Here is a 25,513-nt window from a genome sequence, read left to right on the forward strand (position 1 = left end):
GAGAATTACTGGATCTAGCAATGTGGAGGTCACCGGTAACTTTGACAAGGGCTGTTCCAGTGGGATGGTCAGGGTAAATGTTTGGTTTGAATGGACTCAAGAGATAGTGGGGGAAGGGAATGAGAAGCAGTGAGAACAACTTCTCGTTCAAGACGTTTGAAACAGAAAGAGAGAAGTGGATAATACTTGGGGAGGAAAGTGAGTCTAGATTGGATTTTATTTTTTATGATAGGAGGTTACTATACATGCGAATGTTGGTGGGAGTTACACAGTAGAGAGAAACAATTGCTAGTGTAGGAAAGAGAGGGGGATGTTTGAAATTGAGGCTATGGAGGATTTATTAGGAAGTTGTCATTGTAATTTCCAAGGGATAGCCATGGGAATTAGGAGCTGAAATATATAGGACAAGATTCTTATGGGAGAGGAAGTCACAGAGCTGTCAGGTAAGGGTGGAGAATGACTGGTGTAGATGTTGAATTCACTAAGAATTATGAGAGGGAGAGTGTTGGAGAAAGTGAAAGTAAGCCCAGAGATAACATCTTCAAAGAATGGCGTCCAGTGGATGACGGCAACAAAGCTGGACCACACCTGGTATAATTTCATATTTTTTTTTAAATTTTAACTTTTAAAATATCCTGGCTCCATATTAGTTTTCTTCATTTTTACCTTTAATTTTATCTAGTTTTTAAACTCATAGTTTTTTGTTTGTTTTGACAAAGTTTCGCTCTTGTCATCCAGGCTGGAGTGCTATGGTGCGATCTCAGCTCACTGCAACCTCCGCCAGCCTAGTTCAAGTGATTCTCCTGCCTCAGCCTCCTGAGTAGCTGGGGTTACAGGCGCCCACAACCACACCCGGCTAATTTTTGTATTTTTAGTAGAGACAGGGTTTTGCCATGTTGGCCAGGCTGGTCTCAAACTCCAGACCTCAGGTGATCCACCCGCCTCAGCCTCCCAAAGTGCTGGGATTACAGGAGTGAGCCACCATGCCCGGCCTAAACTGATGGTTTAACTTAACTTTTTTTATTTTAAAGCAATGGGATATCGCTTTGTTGCCCAGGCTGCTCTCAAACTCCTGGCCTCAAGCTATTTTCCTGCCTCGGCCTCCCAAAGTGCTGGGATTACAGGTGTGAACCACTGTGCCCAGTCTTAACTTTTTATTACATAATTTTTATTGTCTTTTGCTTTTCTTTTATCATCAAAATATTTATTTTTCTGTTTATTCTTTATGTTTTATTGATCTTTGCCATTCTTTTAAAATATTCTAACAGTTTATTTTACCTTCATTCTAAGAGAGCATAATTTTTTATTTTGTTGCTTCTTGCTTTCATACCCAGCAAAATTCATGGTTATTGGGTGAGTCTATTCCCTAAAGAGTGAGAATTGGCTGTGATTTTCATTCTCATTTTCCTTCTAAATCTGTATCCCTTTTATATTTTTTTAGAATATGTGACCTCTGAGTTCCATTCTTTTATCAAGGCTATGGAAACATATGGAATATAACATAATTAGTTACTATGAAAATTTCAAGGAGAGTGGCATTTTCTCTGGTACAAAATTGTGATTTGCTAGATGCCATAAAGTCCAAATGCCTTCCGTTGCAAAGGTCACTTGTAACACCCTCAGGTAATTTTTAAACAGCAAAATTTTCAGTCTTCGAAAAGTCCATCAAAATGTGTTTTAATCTTCAGTGAACCAACACATTAGTCATGCAAGTTGATCTCTTTCTAAGACTGTGGAAAAGAGTGTCAACCACTTTTTAGCATGAGGCATTTTGGCAAATGTTAAAGTACTGTCAGGAGTTGATGTAACTATTTAGCATCTTTTCTCCTTTTTTCTTTTTATGAACTTTCCTTCCCCTTTCTAGTGGAGTTGTTAACTTCTTCAGCACAGGAATAGGCATATAGCCCTGGGGGCAAATCAGGGTATCCCACTCTGTGGCCACAGTGGGTAATATGAGGGTGACTTACAAGAGCTAATCAGGGATTGATAGAGACCCTGATAGAAGCCTTTGTTTCTGATCATCTTCACTCTTCACCGAGTATGAGTAATTGATTATCCTGGAGCTGTTAGGAATTGTCTGTGTCACCATGTGGGTGGAGAGAAAGGAGAGAGAGAGAGAGAGAGAACGAAATCTTTTTATAAATCATTTGAGTACCTGTGTCTAGCCATTTCTGATCTACTCATGGACTTTCCGGTTATGCGAGCCAATAAATTATCTTTTTTTTCTTTGCTAAAGTTTGAGTTGCATTCTATCATGCAGCAAAAAAGCTCTGAAGATGTAATTGTCTAATATTGTGGATATCTTCCTATGTCAGTACTTTTTTTTTAAATGGCTATATGATATTTCAATGTACAAACATGTCATAGCTTGTTTTATAAAATCCTGTTGAAGATTGTTTTGAGTTTTTAAAATATTACAAATAATTCTATAATAAACATCTGTCTGTGTGTGTGTGCATCCATGTATATATGTGCAAATACATCTATAGGATAAGACTGCTGAGTCAATGGATATGTGTATTTGGATTTATTTAATTTGACAGATAACATTGTATGTTTTTATCATGTGCAACATGATGTTTCTACATACATATAAATTGTGGAGTGGCTAAATCTAGCTAATTAACAAATGCATTACCTCATATAGTTATCACTTTTGTGGTAAGAGCACATAAGATGTACTCCCTTTATGTTTTTCAAGAATACACTGTATCATCAACTATAGACACCTTTTTGTACAATAGATCTCTTGACACTTATTCCTTCTCACTGTAATTATGCATTTTTTGACCAACATCTCTTCCTAGCACCCTCCCTTAAATAATCTCAGCCTCCGGTAACCACTATTCTACTCCCTACTTTTATGTGATTAACTTTTTTAGATTCCATATATAAATAAATCATGTAACGTGCGCATTTGAATTTTGATGGACATGAAATAATTTAACCTACTCTTCCATGTCTCATACAAATCAATGTTTCTAACAATAGTATGTGAAAGCGCCTGTTTCCCTAAATATTACCAAGTATTTTTATTATTTTCTGATATGAAGGGACAACTAGTATCCTATTTTTTATTTATCTTTAATTATGAATAGGGCTAAACAGGCAATTTACTTTTGAAATGTAAATTAACTGATGGGTAATTAATTAATTTTATATGGCACTTTTCTGTGGTTGTATTTACCTAGCAGTTTAGTCTTTAGTAGTAGCGGAATCAATGAATTACCCCATTTGTCTAGTTCTTTCTTCACCTGGAAGTTACAATGTAAGTCATAGATTACTTATTGAGGGAAGTAAAGGCAATTAGCATTCAAGAGTCTAAAAGGTCCTCGTCAGTAATTTTCGAATTTATCCTCAACTTTTACCAGAGCCATTAAGAAGGTGGAAAGTTGACTATTATGAATTCCAAATTGTATTCACTCAATTTCTGTTGCGCTGGTAGAGAAGTGAGTAGGTAGTGTCAAGAGTCAATAGATAAGAGAAGAGGCTGGGTACAGTGGCTCACGCCTGTAATCCCAGAACTTTGAGAGGTCAAAGTGGAAGGATCGCTTGAAGACAGGAGTTCCAGGCTAGCCTGGGCAACATAGCAATACCCTGTTTCTTAAAAAGAAACAAAAAGTAGATCAGGAAAGAGAAAATATAAGGGATCTGGATAGTGAACAAGTAGCAAAACAATCTCTGAAGTACTAACAATTGTCTCAAATTCAGTGAAAATTAAACCTAGATTTGACCCCTACATGGGTCAAGGAGCTGGTATAAAATAAAATATGAGAGCGTTACAAGTTTCCTATTAAGCTGAACACATTCTATAAAAGCAAAAACAGCAAACATACCCATCTTTTCACATTTCCAAAAGCAATTCTCTTACCTGAAAATTTTCTTTGATCCTTTCAAGATTGAAGCTTTTAGGAATGACAACCACCCCTCGCTGGATGTTGAAACGCAAAACAATTTGAGCTGCTGTCTTATTGTACCTTTTCCCCAATGAGTTTAGAAGCGCATCCTTTAACAAAGGTGGAGAAGAAACATTCACCCTTAAAAATATCAAAACATGTATCATAATTAGTTTGTGTAATGAGAACCAAAGGTTAATAAACCATCTTCCTCCTCTGTCTTCCCATTCACCCAGTCACCTACCAGGACACTGCAGGTCACCTGTAACCAGTTTCTCTGAGTGCAGAGTATGCATTGAAGGGAGAGGTACTCTTAGTATGGGAAGATCAAGCAAGGCAAGTTTATGGAGCTGCCTCCTTCAGAGGGTAAATAATATTTTTTGATGAGTCTTACAGAGAGAGCCAGCACATAGGGAAAGGCAGAAAGACTGAAGTGGAAGAAATAGAGACGCAACTTTTGCAATCACCTTAAAGTAGAAAAACTTCTACTTACATTTATGGAACACATCATAGTAAAAGTATCAGTATTAAATATAGGATCAAAAAATTCAAAATTTGCAAAACATGGCCATAGAAACTCCTTTGTCAAATAATAATTAAAGTAACATTTACTGAGCATTCCTATATATTGGGCACTGATAGGCAATTTCATATCTATAATGTAATCAATTTCACAACAGCTCAGTGAGGAAAGTATGAAAAGTTCTAATTCATATATACAGATAATGACTTGAAGAGGTTGCATAGGCAAACCAAAAGGCATTCCAATCAAGTACAGTAGTTCACATGAGCCTCACACTCTACACCAAAGGAAATACTTCCTAAAGTTTTACTTACCAGATTGGATTCCTACTGGTCCCCAAAGGGCTATACGCAATAATGACGATGTCATGTTGTTGGCAAAATTTCAAGAGTTTTGGCTGTGTGAAATACGGATGGCACTCAACCTATGTGGTTGCATTGGAGAACAGAGCACACAATCAAGGCCACATTGTTGAATGCAATTTTATAGTTAAAAAAATTATTCAATAGAATCCATTTTATTAATAGAATCTCCTTCATACTGTGTACATTTTGTGTCCTAGTCTGTCCCTTCGTATCTTGTTCATTTTGCTTCCTTAAAATGGATTTGAGAACATCTTTTGTTAAGATTTCACATAGATGAATATCTTGTAACTTACTTAATCATTCCCTTAATTTTTTTTTGTTTCCACTTTTTTCTATTATAAACAATGTTATAGTAAACACATATCAGTCTATCTAGGCATTCTGATATTTTTTATTAGGGTAGATTACTAGAAATAGAAGACTGTGACCATTTTTTAAGGGCCTTGATACATAGTGACAAATTGTTTTTTTAGTAAAGCTAAACCAATTTGCACTCACTAGCATTTAATCACTTGCCTACATTGGGGCATTATATTTAAAAATATTAATAAGACAAAAACTTTGCTAATTTGATGTGCAATAGAAAAATCACACTACAATTTAAGTTTCTCTAATTAATAGTGAGTTTAACATTTTTCATGTTTACCAGTCTTGCAATTTGTCTTTTGTGAATTTCTGTTCATTTCTTTTAGTCCTTTTTCTGTTGAACCTTAGTGTTTTTTCTCATTGTTTTTGTCATTGATTTTTATTAGATTCTTTTTTGTTGTTGTTGTTAGACGGAGTCTCACTCTGTCTCCCAGGCTGTAGTACAGTGGTGTGATCTCGGCTCGCTACAACCTCCGCCTCCCGGGTTCAAGCAATTCTGCCTCAGCCTCTGAGTAGCTGGGATTACAGGCATGTGCCACCATGCCTAGCTAATTTTTGTATTTTTAGTAGAGACGGGGTTTCACCATGTTGGTCAGGCTGGTCTTGAACTCCCGATTTCATGATCGCTCGTCTCGGCCTCCCAAAGTGCTGAGATTACAGGTGTGAGCCACTGCGCCCAGCCCAAAGTCCGTTTTTTTAAAGTGACACCAATAGAAAGAAGTCTAAAGACTTGCATAGGGGCCCATGATGAGACTCAGGTGGAGCAATCATGAGCCTTCCCGATTCCCAGCTGAGGCTTTTTCGTGTCATGTAAATCCTGCCCCCACTCCCCTCACCCCAGTGGAAGCTATTAGGCTGTACCTGGTTGCTGACTGGCTTGTATTTGAGTCCCGGCTTGTTCAGGATGAGCTCCAGCTGCCTGCGGTTAAAATTGGACACTCCCAGAGATTTCACCAAGCCAGCATCTTTGCAAGCTTCCATAGCCTGTAGAGTAAATGTCAAGAGGTCAATAAACAAGCCTCACAAGAAGCAAGAACGAATGTTTAAAAGGGTGACTGTGAATTCTTTAAAAAGGAAAGTTCCTGGGTATGTTAATAAGCATCCTGCGAAAAAAAATAAAAGAAGGATGGTGGGAAAAAGCAGCAATTCTATGATCGAGTTTGGAAAATATGTGTATGCCATATTTTCCCATTGTATTTTCTCAAGGTATTTAGCACACTTCAGTGATCCCAGGTAGGGTGCGATGGCTCACACCTGTCATCCCAGCACTTTGGGAGGCTGAGGCAGGAGGATCACTCGAGTTCAGGAGTTCAAGACCAGCCTGGTCAACAGAGTGAGCCTTCATCTCTAATAAAAATCAAGAATTAACTAGGCATGGTGGTGCATGCCTGTAGTCCCAGTTACTTAGGAGGCTGAAATGAAAGGATCCACTTGAGCTGGGGAAATTGAGGCTGCAGTGAGTTATAACTGTGTCACTGCACTCCAGCCTGAGAAACAGAGTGATACCCTGTCTCAGTTAAAAACATTTTAAAAAAATGATCCTACTCCTTGAAATTTTTGGATACTTTCTTTATGGCATAGTACCTGGGCCTTTTTTTTTTTTTTTTTTTTTTTTTTTGGAGACAGAGTTTCGCTTTTGTTGCTCAGGCTAGAGTGCAATGGCGTGATCTCGGGTCACTGCAACCTCCACCTCCCGGATTCAAGCCTCCTGAGTAGCTGGGATTACAGGCATGCACCACCACGCCCGGCTAATTTTGTATTTTTAGGAGAGATGGGGTTTCACCGCGTTGGTCAGGCTGGTCTCGAACTCCTGACCTCAGGTGATCCACCCGCCTCAGTCTCCCAAAGTGCTGGGATTATAGGCGTAAGCCACTGCGCCTGGCTGGCAATTTTTATAAACATTCTGGTATATGTGAAATAGATATATTCTCCCATTTTTGGATGTAACACTCCTCTCTCTCTCATACATATATGTATGCAAATATACATACACAAATGTTATATATAAAATTAGGCCTAGCTCTTCTTGGCTTCTCAGTAACTGAAATTAATATGTCAAAATTAACAGAAGGAATATGTCAAAAAATGAAAGGAATATGTCAAAAATCTCTTACTATACTGGTGATTTATTAATGTTCTTCTGTATTTTATTTTTTTTTTTTGAAATAGTATCTTGCTCTGTCACCCAGGCTGGAGTGCTATGGTGGGATCTTTGCTCACTGCAGCCTTGACTTCTGGGCTCAAGAGATCCTACCTACTTAGCCCCTTGAGTAGCTGGACTACAAGCATGTGCAACCACACTGGTTAAATTTTGTTTTTAAAATATTTTTTGGAGATGAGGGGGTCTCACTAGATTGCCCAGGCTGATTTCAAACTCCTGGCCTCAAGCAATCCTCCTACCTTGGCCTCCCAAAGTGCTGGGATTTTGGGCATGAGCCAATGTCCTTCTGTATTCTGTCAATTTTTTGTTTTATATATTCTGAAGATACTTTATTTGGTACATATGTGCTTAAATTAGTATATCTTTTTGGTAAATTCAATCTTTCATCTTTATGTACAACTCTTTTTATCCCTAATAATGCTTTTAATTTTTAAGTCTGTGTTATATGATATTAATATAGTAATACTAACTTTTTCTGATATTTGACTGGTGTGTGTGTGTGTGTGTGTGTGTGTGTGTGTGTTTTACTGTAAAGTTTTAACTTTCACAAGTCTTTTTGCTTAGGTGCCTCCTTTTAAATTGTCAATCTCTGTCTAGGTGAGTTTATTTTATCTACATTTATTGCAACCATACATATTTTTGAACTGTTTCTACCATCTTGATGTATTTCAATTTATCCCACTTATTCTGTTTCTTCTTAACTCTTTATTACTTTTAAGAAGTTTTCTAATAAAGACAATAACTGAGCATGTTTATGCAGAATTTATGTCTACCCTCAACATCTGTGATGCTAATAGTATATATATAAACTTTAATTGTAGCATCTTATGGGTTCATTTTCCTCTTGTTATTTGATCTTAAATATGTTCACAGATAATACATACTTTAAGTTTAATTTGATCACTTTTGCTTTATGCATTTTTTTGGAGCATCTGTTAGATTTTTATTCCTTTTACTTAGTACATCACTCAGACCTAATGATTTCCAGTGTGGATCTTTATGTGGCAAAATTTCTGAGCATGTGTAGATGTGGAACTTTTTATCCTGCATCATTTTGCCTTATAGTTTGGTGGGTTATAACTGATGTATAATAAACTACACATTTTGAAGTGTACATTTTGAGGATTTTAATGTATGCATACACCAGTAAAATTATCATCACAATCAAGATCATGAACACCTCCAGTGTAATACTGATAAATATTTAACAACCAGCTAGCCAGGAAGAAACAAGCTCCCCAGTTTGTAGTATTTGTCAATGTCTGTGATGTGACTAGTCACACCAGGTTATTCAAGCTAACAATCCAACATCACTGAATGTAGAGTTAGGAAGAGGTTCGCACAACAGGTTCTTGCAAGCTGGTATGGGCCACTTTTAGTACCAGATTACCCTCCCCCATTGAACTGCCTTGGCATTTCTGTTGAAAATCAGATTCTCATGCCTCAGCCTTCCAAGTAGCTTGGATTATAGATGGGCACCACCACGTCCAGCTAATTTTTGTGTTTTTAGTAGAGACAGGATTTTGCCATGTTGCCCAGGCCATGTTGACCATATATGTATATGAGTCTATTTTAACATTAGGTTTTATTGACCTATATGTTCCTCTTTATGCTAATATGGCACTGTCATGATTACAGTAGTTGTATAATAATTCTTGAAATTAGTATAAGCCCTCCAAACTTATTGCCTTTTGTTTGTGAGATGGAGTCTTGCTCTGTCACTGAGGCTGGATTGCAGTGGTATAGCTCACTGGAGCCTCAACCACCAGGTCAAGTGATCCTCCGACCTTAGCCTCCTGAGTAGCTGGGACCGCAAGCACATGCCACCCCCATGCCCGGCTAATTGTTTTATGTTTTTGTAGAGATGGGGTCTCACTGTTACCCATACTGGTCTTGAACTCGTGGGCTCAAGTGATCCTCCCTGCTCAGCCTCTCAAAGTGCTGGGATTACAGGTATGAGCCGCTGTGCTTGGCTATTGCTCTTTTTCAAAAAGTTGTTGTGGTTATTATAGGTTATTTGTACTTCCATATAAATTTTATTTTATTTATTTTTTTGAGACAGACTCTCACTCTGTCACCCAGGCTGGAGTGCAGTGGTGGGATCTCGGCTCACTGCAACCTCCGCCTCTCAGGTTGAAACGATTCTCATGCCTCAGCCTTCCAAGTAGCTGGGATTATAGATGGGCACCACTATGCCCAGCTAATTTTTGTGTTTTTAGTAGAGACAGGGTTTTGCCATGTTGCCCAGGCTGGTCTCGAACTCCTGGCCTCATGTGATCCACCTGCCTTGGCCTCCCAAAGTGCTGAGATATACAGGCGTAAGCCACTGCTCTGGGCCTCATATAAATTTTAGAAGTAGGTTTTCTATTTCTATTGAGATTTTGACTGAGATTACATTGAATCTACAGATGAATTTGGGGTGAATTAACATCTTAATATTCTGATCAAGGAACATGGTAAATCTCCATTGAATTTTGGATCATCTTTGATTTCTTTCAGTTATAAGTTGTTGTTTTTTCTGTTTAGCTCTTGCACAGATTTTTAAAGATTTATCTCTAAATATTTAATGTTTAGTATTGTTTTTAAAAATAATTTCCAATCGTGTGTTGCTAATATATAAATTACATCTAGATAAAGATTTTAATGTTTTTAGGTCTTATGGATTATTTACATGTGTGCCTCCTGTTTGATCAGACAGCATACCTTATATAATTAAAATACTTGGAAGAATTACTGAGATTTATGTTATGTCTCAAAAAATGGCCTACGTTGCCAAGCGCGGTGGCTCACATCTGTAATCCCAGTACTTTGAAAGGCCAAGATGCGTGGATCATGAGGTCAGGAGTTTGAGACCAGCCTGACCAACATGGTGAAACCCCGTCTCTACTAAAAATACAAAAATTAGCTGGGCATGGTAGTGCGAGCCTGTAATCCCAGTTACTCAGGAGGCTGAGGCAGGAGAATTGTTTGAACCCAAGAGGCAGAGGTTGCAGTGAGCCGAGATCGCGCCACTGCACTCTAGCGTGGGCAACATTGTGAAACTCGTCTAGAAAAGAAAAGAAAAATAACACTCTGTTATATTTTGGTGAAGTGTTCTATAAATGTCAACCAGGTTAAGAAGGTTGATAATGTTGAAATCTCCTATATCCTATAGCTCTTTCTGTATACTTTTCATTTTAGTATGATACCATTTTAATAGAATCTCTGACTATAAATGTGAATTATTCTCTTTCTCAGAAAGATATTCCTCATCTTTCCTCTTTTGTGCTGCATGATCCCTTTAAGATCTTTTTTTTTTTTTCTGTAACTATTACTCCCGACTTTTTTTTTCTTTTTTGTAGAGATGGTGTCTCCCTATGTTTCCCAGGTTGGTCTTGAACTCCTGGGCTCAAGTGATCCTCCAGCCTTGGCCTCCCAAAGCATTGGGATTACAGACATGAGCCACTATGCCTGCCTTCTTGTTTCCTTTTATTTTTTCTTCTTTCTTTTTTCTTAGACTCCAATTGTGTGGATACTGGAATTTCTAATTTTATTCTTTGAATTTCTTAGCTTTCTTTCATATTTAAAAAAATTCTTGTCATTTTCTTCTTCATATTGAGAGATTTCCTCATTCTGACATCTCAATTTGACCATTTTCTTCTATTTATCCCAACCTATTGCACTGTTTTTATTTTTTAATTATATTTTCGCTTGTTTTTTAAAATGTTGTTTGTTCACATATCATATTGCTAATATCTTTTCTTATGCTCTCTAATATATTAATTGGTTAATTTAAAGGTTCCTGGTTCTCTGTTCTGTTTGTGTTGGGATCAGTAATTGAGATGTATTGTCTTCTTGTGAAACAAATGCCTTGTTACTTTGGGCTGTGAAATCATTTTTTCATGGAGATACTGGCTGTCCTGTTAGGTAGTCCCTTAGAAGAGAATGTTCAAAATGTCCAACTATCCAAACCTGATTTGCTCCCATGAGGTCAGGAGTGACTGTGTGTTCTTTCGGACGGAGCCCCAGGCACTGGGAAATAAATCATTCCTCCTCATCCCTCTAAACAACTCCACAGCTCAGACCTTCAGCTGTTGCCTCACAGGCAAGTATATAGAAAGAGGTACTTACCAGAGTGTAATTTCCAAGCTTTTGGAGTTTAGAATTGTATCAGTGGGAAAAAAACTGCCAGAGGTCAGTGGGTAACTTACGTTTTTCTTCAACTTTTCACAAGTTCAGAAATTCAAGGCTGCTCTACTGTGATTCCTGAAAATACCTGACTGAGCCCTGAGTTTCCAACTGTGTGGAAATATTTGTTCCCAGGCTATGGCAGGGGTGAAGGAAGTGCAAAAGGACCAACCCTTCCTCTCCTGTACTATCTTCTTCCTGCTTGTTGGGTTGACTTCTACTCTAGGTCAGAGCTGCCACACCACCTCTAAGCAAACAAGTTCAAAATATCCCTCCCCGCCATGAATCCGTAAGGGTTTATGTATTATTTTCCTATAGTTGTCTACTCTTGTGATCTTGGGAAAAGAGCCAGCAGCTTGCTCAGAAATAAAAAACACAATTGCTTTTCAGGTTTTTTTTGAGACGGCATCTTGTTTGTCGCCTAGGCTGGAGTGCAGTGGCATGATCTCGGCTCACTGCAACCTCTGCCTCCCAGGTTCAAGCAATTCTCCTGCCTCAGCCTCCTACGTAGCCGGGATTATAGGCGCCCATCACCACGCCTGGCTAATTTTTGCATTTTTATTAGACACAGAGTTTCACCATGTTGGCCAGGCTGGTTTCGAACTCCTGACTGCAGATGATTCGCCCACCTTGGCCTTCCAAAGTGCTGGAATTACAAGCATGAGCCACTGCGACTGGCCTGTTTTTCAGTTTTTTATGTATCATTTTAAGTTTGTTTCTTTTAGGCATCATATTAACAACTTAAGATTTATTTTTTTTATTTTGTGAATTTATCTTATTCACATATTTTAATTACTTTTATATTAGAACATATTTTGTTTACATTGTTTTTCCTTCCACACCGCTCTCTTTTCTTTGGCATTCCAGAAAAACAAAAGTAAGAATTATTTAGTACCCAGCAGTGGAGATTTCATATACCTGTACTTACGGTTAGGAATGCCTGTTCTGACTGTTACTTTTCATTGGAAGAAAAGGGTGCATCTTTCTCCATAAATATGACAGGAATAATCAGATCACAGTGTTAAAAATATAGTCTTTTAAAATAAGAAGCACATTTGAACTTACCTCCCAAGTGGCACACAGATTTGACTTGTGATATAACCATTTGCCATTCTCATCTCTAGGGTATACTTCATCTCCTGGCTGGAAAAAAAAAAAAAAAAAAAGAATAAATGTAATTCATTTTATTTATACCTGGGAATTAAAATAATAGAATTTAGACTTCCCAGTTTTCATAATTGTGAGCAATAAATGTCTATTGTTTCTAAATCACCCAGTCTAAAGTATTTTGTCATAGTGGCCCAGCTGGATTAAGACACCTGCCCATGCCCCCTGGGATGCCAGTACCTGTCTTGTGTGCACTGTCCTTTCACTCTGTACAGCTGACACCTGCATCTGTTAGAGGACAGACCTCAGGCTACTGGGACTTGTGTATCTACTCAATTAGATGTGCCCAGGAATTTACACCCTGCTCCCCTCGCTGGGGCAGCCTTTGACCTAAAGTTGCAAGTATCAATATTTGTTTCTTTGCCCCGTGACTGTGTAATTCTGAGATGTGAACAACTTTGTGTCCAGAGCTTTCTGTGACATTTAGCCTAAGTTGCTCTCTGTAGGACTCTGCTTTCTACCTCACATCTGCTTAACCTCTTATTTTTCAGCCACATTTCCCCACTCGCTTATCAGTTTTCCCTGGTTGTACTTCAAAATAAATCACTCTTGTATGCATTCTCTTCATCTCAGGGTCTGCTCCTGGGGAACTCAGCCTAAGGTGCTATATGCAATAGCGGAGAGCTGATGGTGCCTGGGACTGGGGCAACTGCAGTAGAGAGGAAAAGAAGGGAACAGATTAGCACATGAACAAGTAGTAGAGCCACCATGCCTTAATGTTGACTTGGAAATGAGGTAGGGTGGTGGAAATGAGGGATAGGGAGGAATCAAAGATGATTCCCAGACGCCTTGGGTGGGTGGTGGTAACCATTTCCTGAGGTTGGGGCTAGCAATCTGGAATATCATTTTGGATATTTTGACTTTGAAATGGTCATTAAACATTCAAGTGGATATTGAGGCAGGCAGTTGAACAGAGAAGTCAGCAGCTCAGAGAGAGGTCATGGCTACAGATAAAATTTGGGAGTCATTAGCATGTAAAATGGTATCAAATCCACAAGGTTAGATTAAGTCACCTATAGAGAGAGTGTAGCTAGTAAGACAAGAATATCGAGGGTAGAGGACTGGGCATAACAACATTTGGAAGCTGGCAGAGAAGAAGCTGCCAAAGACCATGGGAAGGTCATGAGATGTCATGAGCACCATGAGAAGAAAATGTTTACAGAAGGAGTTGGTAGTCAACTGTATTGAAAGAGATCAAATAATAGGAGGACAAAATGTCTATTGGGTTTGGCAGGATGAAAGTCTTTGTTGACTTTGGTAATAGGGATTTTCTTATTGGGAATCGCTGTGGTTTAAATGTGTCCTCCCGAATTCATGTGTTGGAAATTTAATCCCCAGTGCAACTGTGTTGGGAGGTGGGACCTAATGGGAGTTGTTCAGTCATGGATTAATGACATTGTAAAAAGGGCTCAGATGAGGAGGGGTGCCCTCTTGTGCTCTCTGCCCTGCCTCATTCCAGCATGTGATGACATAGCAAGAAGGCCCTAGTGAGGTGCTGGTCTTGGACTCTCCAGCCTCTAGAACTCTGAGCCAATACGTTTCTGTTTATTATCTACTACCCAGTGTCAGGCATTCTTTTTTTCTTTTTCTTTTAAAGGAAATGTTTCTGAATCATAGCATTCTTTTTCTGTTGTTGTTTTTTGTTTGTTTGTTTTTGAGACAAGGTCTTACTCTGCTGCCCAGGCTGGAGTGCGGTGGCATGATTATGGCTCACTGCAGCCTTGATGTCCCCAGGCTCAGGTGATCTTCCCATCTCAACCTCCTGAGCAGCTGGGACTACAGGTGTGCACCACCAAGCCTAGCTAATTCTTTTGTATATTTTTTTGTAGAGTCGGGGTTTCACCATGTTGTCCAGGCTGGTCTCGAACTCCTAGGCTCAAGTGATCCAACCTGCCTCAGCCTCCCAAAGTGCTGGGAATACAGGTGTGAGCCACTGCACCTGGCCTCAGGCATGCTTTTATAGCAGCACAAAACAGACTGAGAAGGGAATCAAGGAATTGACAAAATAATTATGCTCTTAAATTTGTCCCTAATTTGGCCAGGCACAGTGGCTTACACCTGTAATCCCAGCACTTTGGGAGGCTGAGACAGGCTGATCAACTGAGGTCAGGAGTTCAAGACCAGCCTGGCCAACACGGCAAAACCCTTTCTCTACTAAAAATACAAAAATTAGCTGGGCTTGGTGGTGGGTGCCTGGAATCCCAGCTACTCAGCAGGCTGAGGCAAGAGAATCGCTTGAACCCAGGAGGCAGAGGTGGCAGTAAGCCGAGATCATGCCACTGCACTCTAGTCTGGGCAACAAGAGCAAGACTCCATCTCAAAAAAAATTTTTTTTTCTTTAATTTTTTCTTCTAGCACGTCACCTTTGTGAAACTCAACTTTCCTTTAGTGAAAACATTTTCCCCATTGTCTGCTTTAGGGAAAGACAATGTCTTCTCAACTTCCCCCCGTCTCCCTGAGAGCAGGGAACAGTCCCTTTTCTCCTTGATGCCACATTATTACTCATGTTAATTGTCCATTCTGTCTCTGATTTGTAATCACTTTGACTTTCTCAACACTTATAACCCCCATTTCTGCTCCATATTTCTTGCCTTGTGTTTCGTAATTTTACTTACCTTCTGAATGGCCTTATGCCTCCATCATGAATTCTGTTACATGATTTTTACTTTCCCAGATTCTAGTCAAGTGGTTATCAAACCTGAACCCACGTTAGATATCTTTAGGTGTTTCCCTTGACCTTCCATTGTGCCTATTTTACTCATCGTTTCATCCCGATAAGCCTCTTTGTCTGTTTCCTTCATTCCTCTTCCTCACAGTCAGGTATTATTAGAAGAATAACCCAACCCTCTAAAAATCTATGCTATTGACTCTCATTCTTGTTCATTTATCTTTTAAACATGTCATAATTTTAAACATTTTGTTGGCTAAAATTCTGTCTGCTTGACACTTAAAAAATAATAAAGTGCTAAAAATATTTTAGCAGGAAAGGTTTTCTGTTTTAAAAAGCTTAAGATTCAAAAAAGCATGTGAAGTCAAATATGGTGGCTCATGCCTGTAATCCCAGCACTTTAGGAGGCTGAGGTGGGAGGATGGCTTGAGGCCAGGAGTTCCAGACCAGCATGGTCACCATAGCGAGACCCTGTCTCTAAAAAAGAAAAATTGAAAAATTAGGTGAGTGTGGTGACATACACCTATCATCTCAGCTACTTGGGAGGCTGAGGCAGGAGGATTGCTTGAGCCTAGGAGCTCAAGGCTACAGTGAGCAACACACCACTGCAGTCCAGCCTAGGTGACAGAGCAAGACCTTATATCTCTCTCTCTTTCTCTCTTTCTTTCTTTCTTTCTTTCTTTCTTTCTTTCTTTCTTTCTTTCTTTCTTTCTTTCTTTCTCCTTCCTTCCTTCCTTCCTTCCTTCCTTCCTTCCTTCCTTCCTTCCTTCTTTCTTTCTTTCTTTCTTTCTTTCTTTCTTTCTTTCTTTCTTTCTTTCTTTCTCTTTCCTTCCTTCTTTCTTTCTTTCTTTCTTTCTTTCTTTCTTTCTTTCTTTCTTTCTCTTTCTTTCTTTCTTTCTTTCTTTTTCTTTCTTTCTTTCCTTCTCTTTCTTTCTTTCTTTCTTTCTTTTTCTTTCTCTTTCTCTCTTTCTTTCTCTTTCTTTCTCTTACTCTCTCTCTTTCTTCCTTTTCTTCCTTCCTTCCTTCCTTCCTTCCTTCCTTCCTTCCTTCCTTCCATCCGTCCGTCCGTCCGTCCGTCCGAAACAGGGTCTTGCTCTGTCACCCAGGCTGGAGTGTAGTGGTGCCATCTTGGCTCACTGCACCCTCCACCTCCCCAGCTCAAGCGATCCTCCCACCTTAGTCTCCCAAGTAGCTGAGACCACAGGCACGTGCCACCAAGCTTGGCTGATTTTTGTATTTTTTGTAGAGATGGGGTTTTGCCATGTTGCCCAGGTTTGTCTCAAACTCCTGGACTCAAGTGATCTGTCAGCCTTAGCCTCCCAAAGTACTGGGACTACAGGTGTGAGCCACCATGCTCAGCTGACCCTACCTTAAGCAAACAAACAAATAAACACCAAAAAACATGTCCTATTTTAGCTTCAAATATCAATTTCCCAATTATAGGTTCAGTTGGGAGGTAATGTCACTATATTGCGTCATTTCTCACTGTTAAAATTTTACCTCTGTGCCCTTGAACCCATCAAAAGTAAGAATAAAAATTATCTATTGTCTCCAAAAAGATTTAAATGTCATTAGTTAGTCACAGAGAAGTAAATTTTATTTTCTCACTTTTAGATAGAGTCATGTGCTGCATAATGACATTTTGGTCAATGACGGACTGCATGTATGTTGGTGGCCCATAAGATTATAATAGAATTTAAAACTCCTATCACCTAGTGACATCACGTTTGTGGTGTTGCTGGAGTAAACAAACCAACTGTGCTGCCAGGTATATAAAAGTAGAGCACACATCATCATGTACAGTATATCATACTTGATAATGATAATAAACAATTTCTGTTTTTACTATGGGTACAACTTATATATTTGTTCTACTACACTTTATGATAATTTTAGCATGTTCTCCTTCTCCTTTTAAAAAATGTTAACTGTAAAAATGCCCCAGGCAGGTCTTTCAGGAGGGATTCCAGAAGAAGATACTGTTGTCACAGGAGGTGGCAGCTCCATGTGTGTTACTGCTCTGGAAGAACCTCCAGTGGGACAAGATGTGGAGGTGAAAGACAGTGATATTGATGATGCTGACTCTGTGTAGGCCTAGACTAATGTGTGTGCTTGTGTCTTAGTTTTTAACAAAAAAGTTAAAAAAAATTTTTAATAGACAAGAGCTTATACAATAAGAATACAAAGAAAGAATATTTTTATACAGCTGTACAACATGTTTGTGTTTTATTCATGTTATTAAAAAAGTAATTGATCGCAGCACTTTGGGAGGCTGAGGTGGGTGGATCACGAGGTCAGGAGATCGAGACCAGCCTGGCCAACATGGTGAAACCCCGTCTCTACTAAAAATACAAAAATTAGCCTGGCATGATGGCGCTTGCTTGTAGTCCCAGCTACTCCGGGGGCTGAGGCAGGAGAATCACTTGAACCCGGGAGGCGGAGGTTGCAGTGAGCCGAGATCGCGCCACTGCACTCCAGCCTGGCAACGGAGCGAGACTCCGTCTCAAAAAAAAAAAAGTAATCAGTATTAGTGTTATTATTAAGTATTATTACAAAGAATCAAAAAGTTGAAAAAATTAGACCATTTATAAGGTAAAAACAGTTACAATAAGCTAATGTTAATTTATTGTTGAAGAAAAACTATTATTTGATTGATTGTGTACCCTAAGTGTGCGGTGTTTATATAAAGTCTCCAGTCATGTACAGTAATGACCGAGGCCTGCACATTTACTCACTACTCACTCACCCACCCGATTTTTATCCTGCAAGCTCCATTCCTGGTAAGTGCCAGGTATAGGTGTATCTTATCTTTTATGCCATATTTTTACTGTACCTTTTCTATGTTATATTTATATACACAAATATTTGCCATTGTTTTAACATTGTCTACAGTATTCAGAATCAGAATAGTAACATGCCGTGCAGGTTTGTAACCTAGGAGCAATCAGCTGGGCTATCTAGCCTAAGTCTGCCATAGGCTATACCATCTAGGCACAACGTGTTTGCGCTTTATTCATGTTATTACAAAAGTAATGCCATCTACCATGGTAAGTAAAACTTTACCACCTAGGTTTGTATAAGTACACTCTATGTGATGTTTGCAGAACAACAAAGTTGCCTCATGACACATTTCTCAGAATGTATCCCATCGCTAAGCAACACATACATGTACACTGGGTCTTTCCAAATTTTTAAGACTTAGGTTAGAAATCTGACATTTGAACAAGAATCAACATGAACAAAGTGAGGATGAGGGCTGAGATTATGACAGTGTGAGTGGGAAGAAGGGTGTGCGTCTCAAGGCTGGGCTACAGTCAGGGGACTACATGTTGGTTTGATGCAGAGAGCTTAAACTATAGTTGTAAAAACATGGTATAATAGAAATTGCATTGAATTAAAAAATCAAGAAACTTGGAAACCAAGCCTGAGTCTGCTAACATAATCTTCTTGGGTATTTGTCAGGCTAGGTCAGTACTCTCTGATCTATGGTAACAAAACACCACAATATTCAGTGGTGCTAAGTAATAAGCTAGCTTCACGCACATGGCTATTGGCTGATGGTTGCCAGGGTGCAGAGACCTGACTTAGGCATCTGAACTCACCTTAAAGGCCATGGGTACTTCAATGATGTAAAGATCCACGTAGTCTAGCTGGAGGACCCTGAGTGTCCTCTCCAGGGTTGGGCGGACCATCTCTGGGACGTGATTTGTAGCCCATAGCTGAAAGAATCAAAGAGGGATCATTAACTAATGTTCACACGATTTTTACAATAATGCAGCCCCTTTTTCTTCGTAAAGCACTCGTACACATTTTTTTTTTTTTTTTGAGATAGGGGTCTCACTATGTTGCCCAGGCTGATCTTTATCTCCTGGGCTCAAGCCATCTGCCCACTTCAGCCTCCCAAAGTGCCAGGATTATAGGTATCAACCACCGTGCCTGGCCCCTTGTACACATTTTATTCACACATTTCATTTCACAAAAACATGTTTGTGATGCAGTGTCATCTGAGTATAGGATGAGCTGATAAAACTCTTGACACTCAGAGCCTAGCTTGAGAGCTTGTTTGGAGGTTCTAGCAGGGGAGTGCAGCTACTCACATACCCTTGACCTAGAAACCCTCCTCCTTCATCAGGGAAAGCCGTCCTCTTCCGCTGAGAGTACAGATTCAAGAGGTACAATTGCCGAGACAGCCAGACCAGCTGAATTAGCCCTGGTGACCAATGGGGTGACAGATGTTGCAGCCAGATCGCCCTCACATCTCCAGACATAATTTTATGCAATTCTACTACAAGAGACTTACAGATCCTCCTGACCACAGAGTACCTAATTTGATGGCAGTCTTTCCCATTTCCGGGCGAATTTCCTAACTGATCCTTAGTGCTTGCATTTTTCCTCATTGTATAACTAGGGTTACGCAATGTTCTAGATGTCCTGACCTAGCCTGATACTTTATTGTCATGCCACTCTGATAAAATGAGCAAGGAATATGGTTATGTGTGTGGCTTCACCGGGTCCTTCGCATTGTGACAGGTGGTGTGAAAGCCTGGTGAAAGTTTAAATTAGTGCACAGATTTACATTTGCTTTCACTGATCTTTTGTTCTTGTTGGGCCCTAGTTAGACCCCAGAGCAATTAAGTTACTCTTTCATTAAGGCATTATTACATAATGAAGGATCAAGGTTTGGTTGATCCTACTGGAGCATGTGTACCCTTAGGTGTCTGAGACATATGGTGCCAAGGTTGCTCATACCCACAGGACAAATTAGTACATCTTTTGGATTATCAGTTTTGCTCACAGATTTTTTGGGGGCATATAAGTTTAGAATCATACTTTTTTGTTTCTTTTGTTTTTTTGAGACGGCGTCTTGCTGTGTCACTGAGGCTGGAGCACAGTGGCTTGATCTTGGCTCACTGCAACCTCTGCCTCCCGGGTTCAAGCGATTCTCCTGCCTCAGCCTCCCAAGTAGCTGGGATTACAGGCACCTGCCACCACACCTGGCTAATTTTTGTATTTTTAGTAGATGGGGTTTCCCCATGTTGGCCAGTCTGGTCTCAAACTTCTGACCTCAAGTGATGCTTCCTCCTCTGCCTTCCAAAGTGCTGGGATTATAGGCATGAGCCACTGCACCTGGCCTGAATCATACTTTTTTTGGTCACCAGAAAGGGCAAGCAAAATTGGTAAAATCTAATTTTTTTCCTCTGTTGGACAATGATTTTTTTTCTCGCCTTAAAAACAGAGAAAATGTAACATGAAGAGAGTAGTGGAAAAATGTGTCACGTGTGTTTTGATGGCTACTCTGGGTCCCTTTGGTGTTACTATTGTAATCCCTTCTAAGTGGAAATTCTGTTTGATATTTTAATTTACTTTCTTTTTTCATTCCTGGGCGTAGGCTGATGATATTTTAATTTACTTTTATTCAACAAACATACATAGTATTAGCTTTGTACCAGGTTTGGTGTGACTGCTTTGTAAATGTGAACTCATAACAACTTTATGAAATAGTTGGCATTATTATCCCCATTTTACAGAGGAAAAAAAACTCAGGTCCAGAAATGCTAGGCAACTCAGCCAATAGTGACAGATCTGGGCCTCTGACCTGGGCAATCTTGTACCAGTCTGGGCACTCAATCACCCCCACATTGCCTCTCAGGTGCTGCTGAACTGCAGCGAAGACAATCCTGATGAGGCAATTACATGAACTCAGCTGCACATGCTATTTCTGTTTACTTAAGTAAACACCAATATTTCGCCCACGTATGCTTTATTACATACAGCCCATATTGACATTGTATATGTACGAATATTGCTTTCCATTCACAACTGTACTTTTTGGACAATTTAAAGGATTAAAGTTAAAGGACAATTTAAAGCATGTTTTGACCACCTTTTCCTTGTATGCTAACTTTAGCCCCATCATAGTGAGAAATGACTCTTACAATATGAGTCATTAAGCGAAAGGCTTGTATAATGTGCCTGCCCAGGAAGCCCATATAGCTAGCTTTTGGATTGGTGACCTTATGAGCTTGTTTTTGTTTTAAATTTACATTTGTTTGCTTTTATTAAACAAAATCTAGGCCGGGCGCGGTGGCTCACGCCTGTAATCCCAGCACTTTGGGAGGCCGAGGCAGGTGGATCACGAGGTCAGGAATCGAGACCATCCTGGCGAACACGGTGAAACCCCGTCTCTACTAAAAATACAAAAAAATTAGCCGGGTGCGGTGGCGGGCACCTGTAGTCCCAGCTACTCGGGAGGCTGAGGCAGGAGAATGGCGTGAACCCGGGAGGCAGAGCTTGCAGTGAGCCGAGATCGCACCACCGCACTCCAGCCTGGGCGGCAGAGCGAGACTCTGTCTCAAAAAAAAAAAAAAAAAAAAAAAATCTAAATGCCATTTCTGAGTTAATTACATTTGCTCAAATTCTTTTTTTTTTTTTTTTTGAGATAGGGTCTTGCTCTGTCACTCAGGTTGGAGTGCAGTGATATGAACATGACTCATTGCGGCCTTGACCTCCCTGGCTCAAGCCATCTTCCTGCCTCAACCTCCCAAAAAGCTGGGACTACAGGTGCAAGCTACCATGCCTGGCTAATTTTTGTATTTTTTTTTTGTTGAGACAGGGTTTTGCCATATTACCCGGGTTGGTCTTGAACTCCTGAGCTCAAGCAAAACACCTGCCTCAGCCTCCCAAAGTGAGGATTAGAGGTGTGAGACACTGCACCCAGCCAAATACTTTTTTAAAACCCTCTTTCTCTCCCCCAAATGCTACTCTGCTTACTTCTCCCAAATTAATAAATAATTCATTAATATGATACAAGAATGTCGAAAATCCTATTTTACATGATTTTGGTTCATTTTAACACTTATCTTTTAAACAAAGAAACAACCCAAACTGTTATTAAGTACTGCGTACTCATGAATGCAATTACACACACACACACACACACACACACACAGAAGATGGATAATAAAATGAACACCTGAAACCTTCTCACCGTCCCCATTGGAGGCTGAAGGCAAGATCTCACCTTTCCACAGTAGAAAATATCTTCCCTCCGCACCTTTCCTTCTGCTATCTTCTCCCTGATGGCCTCCCCAACTTCGTGTTCATTTTGGTAGATGTAGGCGCCATCAATATGTCGGTACCCTGTGTCAATAGCAACCTTCACCGATGTTGCACAGGCTCCCTTAGGGGTCTGAAGTGACAAAGAGGTTGGGTTTGGGGAAAAGAGAAATGGTCTTTCCTTTAATCATCATTAATCTGGACACTTTGCATGTACGTTCCTTTACAGCTAGAATGACACATTCCCAATTCCTTGCTGTTGTGATTGGAAGATGGTGTTCAGCAGCAGGAGAAACTGATCTCCCAGGGGCCTCCCCTTCCTCAGTGGGAGACACTATCTGTCCCAGGTCTGCCCTCAGCTTTGTGGCATCAAAAATGTGATTTGGGCCAGGTGTGGTGGCTCACACCTTTAATCCCAGCACTTTGGGAGGCTGAGGCGGGAGGATCACGAGGTCAGGAGATTGAGACCATCCTGGCTAACATGTTGAAGCCCCGTCTCTACTAAAAATACAAAAAATTAGCCAGGCGTGGTGGCTGGTGCCTGTAGTCCCAACTCCTCGGGAGGCTGAGGCAGGAGAATTACATGAGCCTGGGAGGTGGAGCTTGCAGTGAGCCAAGATTGTGCCACTGCACTCCAGCCTGGGCGACAGAGCAAGACTCCATCTCAAACAAACAAACAAACAAAATGTGATTTGATCAATATTTCTTGTGACATGAGAATTCATGGAAGCCTTTTTTATCGGAGGGCACGAGCTGATTGAAGAAGGCTAAATTATAAATCAAAGGTTGGGTAAACAAATTGAGATGTATCCACAGAATGGAATACTCCTCAGTAATAAAAAGGAATGAAGTAGGCCTGGTGTGGTGGTTCACACCTGTAATCCCAGGACTTTGGGAGGCTGAGACAGGAGGATTGCTTGAGGTCAGGAGTTTGAGACCAGCCTGGGCAACATAGGGAGACTCCATCTATACAAAAATTAAAGTAATTAGCTGGGTGTGGTGGCATGCGCCTTTGGTCCCAGTTACTTGGGAGGGTAAGGTAGGGGGATTGCTTGAGCCTGAGAGTTCAAGGCTGTGGTGAGCCATGATCATGCCACTGCACTCCAGCCTGGGCAACAGAGACCCTGTCTCAAAAAAAAAAAAAAAAAAAAAAGAAATGTAGCATTGATGACAACACATAGTATGGATGAATCTCAAAATAATTATACTGAGTGAAAGAAGCCAGCCCAAAAAGAATAAATACTTCAGTTTTTCTCTTCTAGCATTTTATATAAATGGAATCACAGTCTGTGGCGACAGACATAGATCAGTGATTGTCTGGGGTCGGGAGTCGGGGAAGTGTGGGTGGGAGGAGGGATCACAAAGTGGCATGAGGAAGCTTATAGAGTTGATAGCTATGTTCATTATTTTGATTGTGGTGATGGCCTCGCAGATGAATATACGTCAGACTCATCAAATTGTATACTTTAAATATGGACAGTTTATTATATGTCAGTTATGTCTCAATAAAACTGAGGAAAAATATTGTTGAGGAACATTTTATGTTTTAGGATATATTTTAATAAAATTTGGTAGCTACATCTTTGTTCATTTTATTAACTCACATTAAACTTAAGAATGAGCATATCCTGTCCCCTGAACACTGGTTTTTCATTTGCTATGGTTTGATTATTTTTGTCCCCTCCAAAACTCATGTTGAAACTGAATCTTCAATGTAAAAAACGGCGTTGAGAGGTGGGGCCTAATGGGAGGAGTTTGGGATTAATGCCACCCTAAAAAGGGCTTGTGGGAGTGGGTTCTCACTCTTCTGTCATGTGAGTAATGGTGTCTCTCCCCTCCAGAGAATGCAGCATTCAAGGTGCACCCTTGGAGGCAGACAGACTGGGCCCTAACCTGCTGGCATCTTGATCTTGGACTTTCCAGCCTCCAGAACTGTAAGAGAATAAACTTCTGTTCTTTATCAGTTACCCAGTCTCAAGCATTCTGTTACAGCACACAAAATAGAGCAAGACACCATTTTTCAGATTCCACAGAAATCCCTATGCCTCGGTTTTGATGGCATTTAAATACGAGTGTGTTTCATTTTTGTTACATTTTTTTAATGAGAAACAGCAATGAGATTTCCCTGAAGACAAACATCTAGTCTCATCAAATATAATTTTCAAAGCATCTTTTAGAGAGTGTGTTGTGTGAGAGGGTTAGTTCTATTTTCTGATTTGCGCTGACTTGGTATTGAAGGTTGATTGTTCTGATCTTGCTCAACAAATGTTGGTCAACTACTTGTGCTTTCTTTAGTGTTCTAACCAAATGCTGGACAAATCACATCAGACATGTGAACTCTGGTCCACAGCTATTGATTTGTTGTAGGCTGAGCAAGAGAATAAATCTGAAATGTATTTCTAGTGACTTTATAGTCCTGGGCAGGAAACAGAAGGCTTTGGGAGCATATATTGTATTTTTGCCCCCCGCCGCTTCAGCTGAAAGTCGTCACTATAGAGAAGATAAGAGGATATGAAAAATTAACAAACTGGCTACGTAGATGATATTATAAGATTCATAGTCACAAATATCAAATAGCTGGGAGGAGGAGACACACATTCCAGGAATATTAGAAATATTTGGTTAATTAACAACATGATTAATAGGACTTGGAGAGTAATTGAGTCAAAAGGCCAGAAAAAGCCTGTAAAATGAGATGTTATGAATGACAAGTGTGACAACCAAAGTACAGTGGGAAGGGGAAGTGAGGCATGGTGTCCAGAAATTTACAGGGAAGAAAATAAACATCTACTTTCATTCTCAAGTATCTACATTATTATTATTATTATTATTATTATTATTAGAGACAGGGTCTCTGTCACCCAGGCTGGAGTACAGTGGCACAATTATGGCTCACTGCAGCCTCAGCCTCCTGGGCTCAAGTGATTCTTCCACCTCAGCCTCCCGAGTAAGTGGGACTACAGGCATGTGCCACCATGCCTGGCTAACATTTTTGTAGAGATGGGGTTTTGCCATGTTGCCCATGCTGGTCTCAAACTCTTGGGCTCAAGCGATCCTGCCTTGGCCTCCCTCTACATATATATTATTAATACATGAAGCTTAATACTAGATGGTAAATAGAATCTCAGAAACATCACTGAGATT

At 40.0% G+C, this 25,513-nt stretch overlaps 1 protein-coding gene and 1 long non-coding RNA gene across 4 annotated transcripts in view; one reads left to right on the forward strand and one right to left on the reverse strand.

The window, feature by feature from the left end:
* LOC139362720 (uncharacterized) overlaps nucleotides 1-25,513 on the forward strand; it is a 110,465-nt gene that overhangs the window by 33,034 nt on the left and 51,918 nt on the right. For both annotated transcript variants that reach the window (XR_011621927.1, XR_011621926.1), the window contains exon 3: nucleotides 24,211-24,303. This is a non-coding gene — a long non-coding RNA (uncharacterized lncRNA). The remainder of the gene's footprint in view (nucleotides 1-24,210; nucleotides 24,304-25,513) is intronic.
* Nucleotides 1-25,513, reverse strand: part of LOC105471317 (aldo-keto reductase family 1 member D1) — a 42,199-nt gene that overhangs the window by 6,813 nt on the left and 9,873 nt on the right. The window contains exons 2-7 of one of the 2 annotated variants that reach the window (XM_011723740.3): nucleotides 22,335-22,502; nucleotides 18,916-19,032; nucleotides 12,544-12,621; nucleotides 6,012-6,134; nucleotides 4,734-4,843; nucleotides 3,872-4,037 (exon numbers count right to left, since the gene is read on the reverse strand). In XM_011723740.3, the coding sequence (XP_011722042.1) occupies nucleotides 3,872-4,037; nucleotides 4,734-4,843; nucleotides 6,012-6,134; nucleotides 12,544-12,621; nucleotides 18,916-19,032; nucleotides 22,335-22,502 (762 nt within the window). The remainder of the gene's footprint in view (nucleotides 1-3,871; nucleotides 4,038-4,733; nucleotides 4,844-6,011; nucleotides 6,135-12,543; nucleotides 12,622-18,915; nucleotides 19,033-22,334; nucleotides 22,503-25,513) is intronic. The other variant, XM_011723741.3, reaches the window with a different exon arrangement.

This window comes from Macaca nemestrina, chromosome 4, assembly GCF_043159975.1.
Source record: "Macaca nemestrina isolate mMacNem1 chromosome 4, mMacNem.hap1, whole genome shotgun sequence".
NCBI lineage: Eukaryota > Metazoa > Chordata > Mammalia > Primates > Cercopithecidae > Macaca > Macaca nemestrina.